General features: G+C 50.4%; 1 protein-coding gene across 1 annotated transcript in view; it reads right to left on the bottom strand.

Moving 5' to 3' along the window:
- Nucleotides 1–2,500, bottom strand: part of csmd2 (CUB and Sushi multiple domains 2) — a 396,217-nt gene that overhangs the window by 107,213 nt on the left and 286,504 nt on the right. Inside the window, exon 34 of the mRNA XM_031586639.2 lies at nucleotides 2,184–2,387. Within this exon, the coding sequence (XP_031442499.1) occupies nucleotides 2,184–2,387 (204 nt within the window). The remainder of the gene's footprint in view (nucleotides 1–2,183; nucleotides 2,388–2,500) is intronic.

Genomic DNA, 2,500 nt, shown 5'->3' with positions numbered 1-2,500 from the left:
GGAAAAGCAGATGGAGGGATAGAGAAAGAGTAAAGGAGGACAAAATAAAAATAAAAATCAGCTTAAGGCTTCTGAGGATGTGCATTTAAAGTCATTTATGATCTTTACTGCGGCAAAACATCTGCTGACTGCAGTGGAGCGCACAGGTGAGCAGCTGTGCTTTGTGTGTGTGTGTGTGTGTTTGTGTGTGTGTGTGTGTGTGTGTGTGTGTGTGTGTGTGTGTGTGTGTGTGTGTGTGTAAGCGTATGTGTCTACCTGCCGCAGCATCTGCCACCAGGGTTGCAATGCAAGGCTAGGCACACACACACACACACACACGCACACACACACACACACACACACACACACACAGACACACACACTCCAGCGCAGTCACACACCAGTGCATTTGAGTAGCGGTAGTGTCTGTAGGACTGCGTAGTGGATGTTGTAGATGGTGTGGCTGTGTGTGTGTGTGTGTGTGTGTGTGTGTGTCTGTAGGACTGCGTAGTGGATGTTGTAGATGGTGTGGCTGTCATCTTCATGCTAAAGCTCATTGCACACAAACACACACTCCGAGGTGGGATTAAAACTGTACACGATACATCCTGACATCACGCAGAACAGACAGACACACACACACACACACACACACATGCAGGCACACACACACACACACACCCACACACACACACACACATCACTCATTTATTTTTCCGGAGGTATTTTCCCGCGGCAGCGCTTAGCTGTGTGACAGCGGATGCACACGAGACCTCGTCGTCGTGTAACGTCACATAAGTGGCGATGTGACTAAATGTGACAGCGGGGTCTCTGCTTCAGTACCTCCGTGTGTGGCGGTTACCCCTAAGGACAGTCGCACTATCCGTCCCAGTGACTGCTCTGTTTTAGAAACGCTCAGAGAGATGAACTCTCCTTGAGTGTCTGTTCCTAAGGGGGCCCTTTTATATCTCTCGTTCTGTTTTTCCTCCCAATGTAGAGCCACGTTCGTGAAAACGCACGCCAGATTTAAACTGACATTGAAGCGCACATGCCGCCATGAAAACAGCTGAGCGGTGCTCATTCACTGGCCTGATGAAGAGCGCGGTGTGTATAATGTGGCACTGCCACCACTTGTCGTCCTTTGCGTGTGCTCCGAGCGCTTCATAAATGTGGACACACACACTTAGATGGTTGGATCTTCAAAGTGGTTTCAATGTGTGTGTGTGTGTGTGTGTGTGTGTGTGTGTGTGTGTGTGTGTCTGTGTGTGTTAGTGTTAGCTATTAGATTGGATCTTCTTCTGCGTGTGCTCCGAGCGCTTCATAAATGTGGGGACACACACTCAGACTGTTGAATCTTCCAAGTGGTTTCAAAGTGGAGTTCAGACGGATTTGTACCGAGCAAATAAAGTTAGTTTAGCAAACCAGATTCCAGATTCATCAGCCCAATCCCCATCTCAGTGTTAGCTATTCGCCTCGTGATTCACTATGTGTGTGTACGCTAGTGTTAGCTATTCGCCTCGTGATTCACTATGTGTGTGTGCACTAATGTGTTAGCTATTCGCCTCGTGATTCACTATGTGTGTGTGTACGCTAGTGTTAGTGTTAGCTATTCGCCTCGTGACTCACTATGTGTGTGTACGCTAGTGTTAGCTATTCGCCTCGTGATTCACTATGTGTGTGTGTGTACGCTAGTGTTAGCTATTCACCTCGTGATTCAGTATGTGTGTGTACGCTAGTGTTAGCTATTCGCCTCGTGACTCACTATGTGTGTGTGCACTAGTGTGTGTTCCGCTATGCTGCTGTGCCAAACCAACATTCCATCTCAGGGAGGTCCTCCAAACGCACTGGGGTTAGATCTATGCCGCCCCAAAGCCCTGAGTGATGCCAGTCATGCCAATGCAGTCGGGTTTGATTCTGTGCCATCCTAGCACCCACGTCTGTGGGGAATCTTACCCACGTACCCACGCATACGTTGCCATGGTGCCTTAATTGCCCCTCTTGGGTCTGTATACACATACAACACATACAGCTAAGCTATCCTAACGGCCCCTGTAACATAAATATTACACACACATTTCTCTATCCACACACTCACACACACACACACACACACACACACACAGACATACCTCCCTCCACACACACACACACACACACCCCTCTCCCTGTGCATGATTCTGTGCCACCCTTGTGTCTATGTTTACCGATGCAGCTGGGTATGGTGCTGTTCCACTGGGCGAGGGCGTTGGGCACCGTCAGGCACTCGATGGCACCGGGGCCCTCCAGCACGTAGCCGGGGCTGCACTCGAAGCGGATCACGGCGCCCACCGCGAAGTTGTTGCCCGTGCGGCGGCCATGCCTGGGCTCAGGCACCGAACTGCACTGCGTGGCGCTGGTCCGTGGAACGGCTGGGGAACACACAGACACACACACACACACACACACACACACACACACACACACACACACACACACACACACACACACACACACACACACACACACACACACACACACACAC

The sequence above is a fragment of the Clupea harengus genome, chromosome 19 (genome assembly GCF_900700415.2).
Source record: "Clupea harengus chromosome 19, Ch_v2.0.2, whole genome shotgun sequence".
NCBI lineage: Eukaryota > Metazoa > Chordata > Actinopteri > Clupeiformes > Clupeidae > Clupea > Clupea harengus.
The sequence above is the reverse complement of the archived record's forward strand: the minus strand, read 5'-3'. Positions and strand labels throughout refer to the sequence as shown.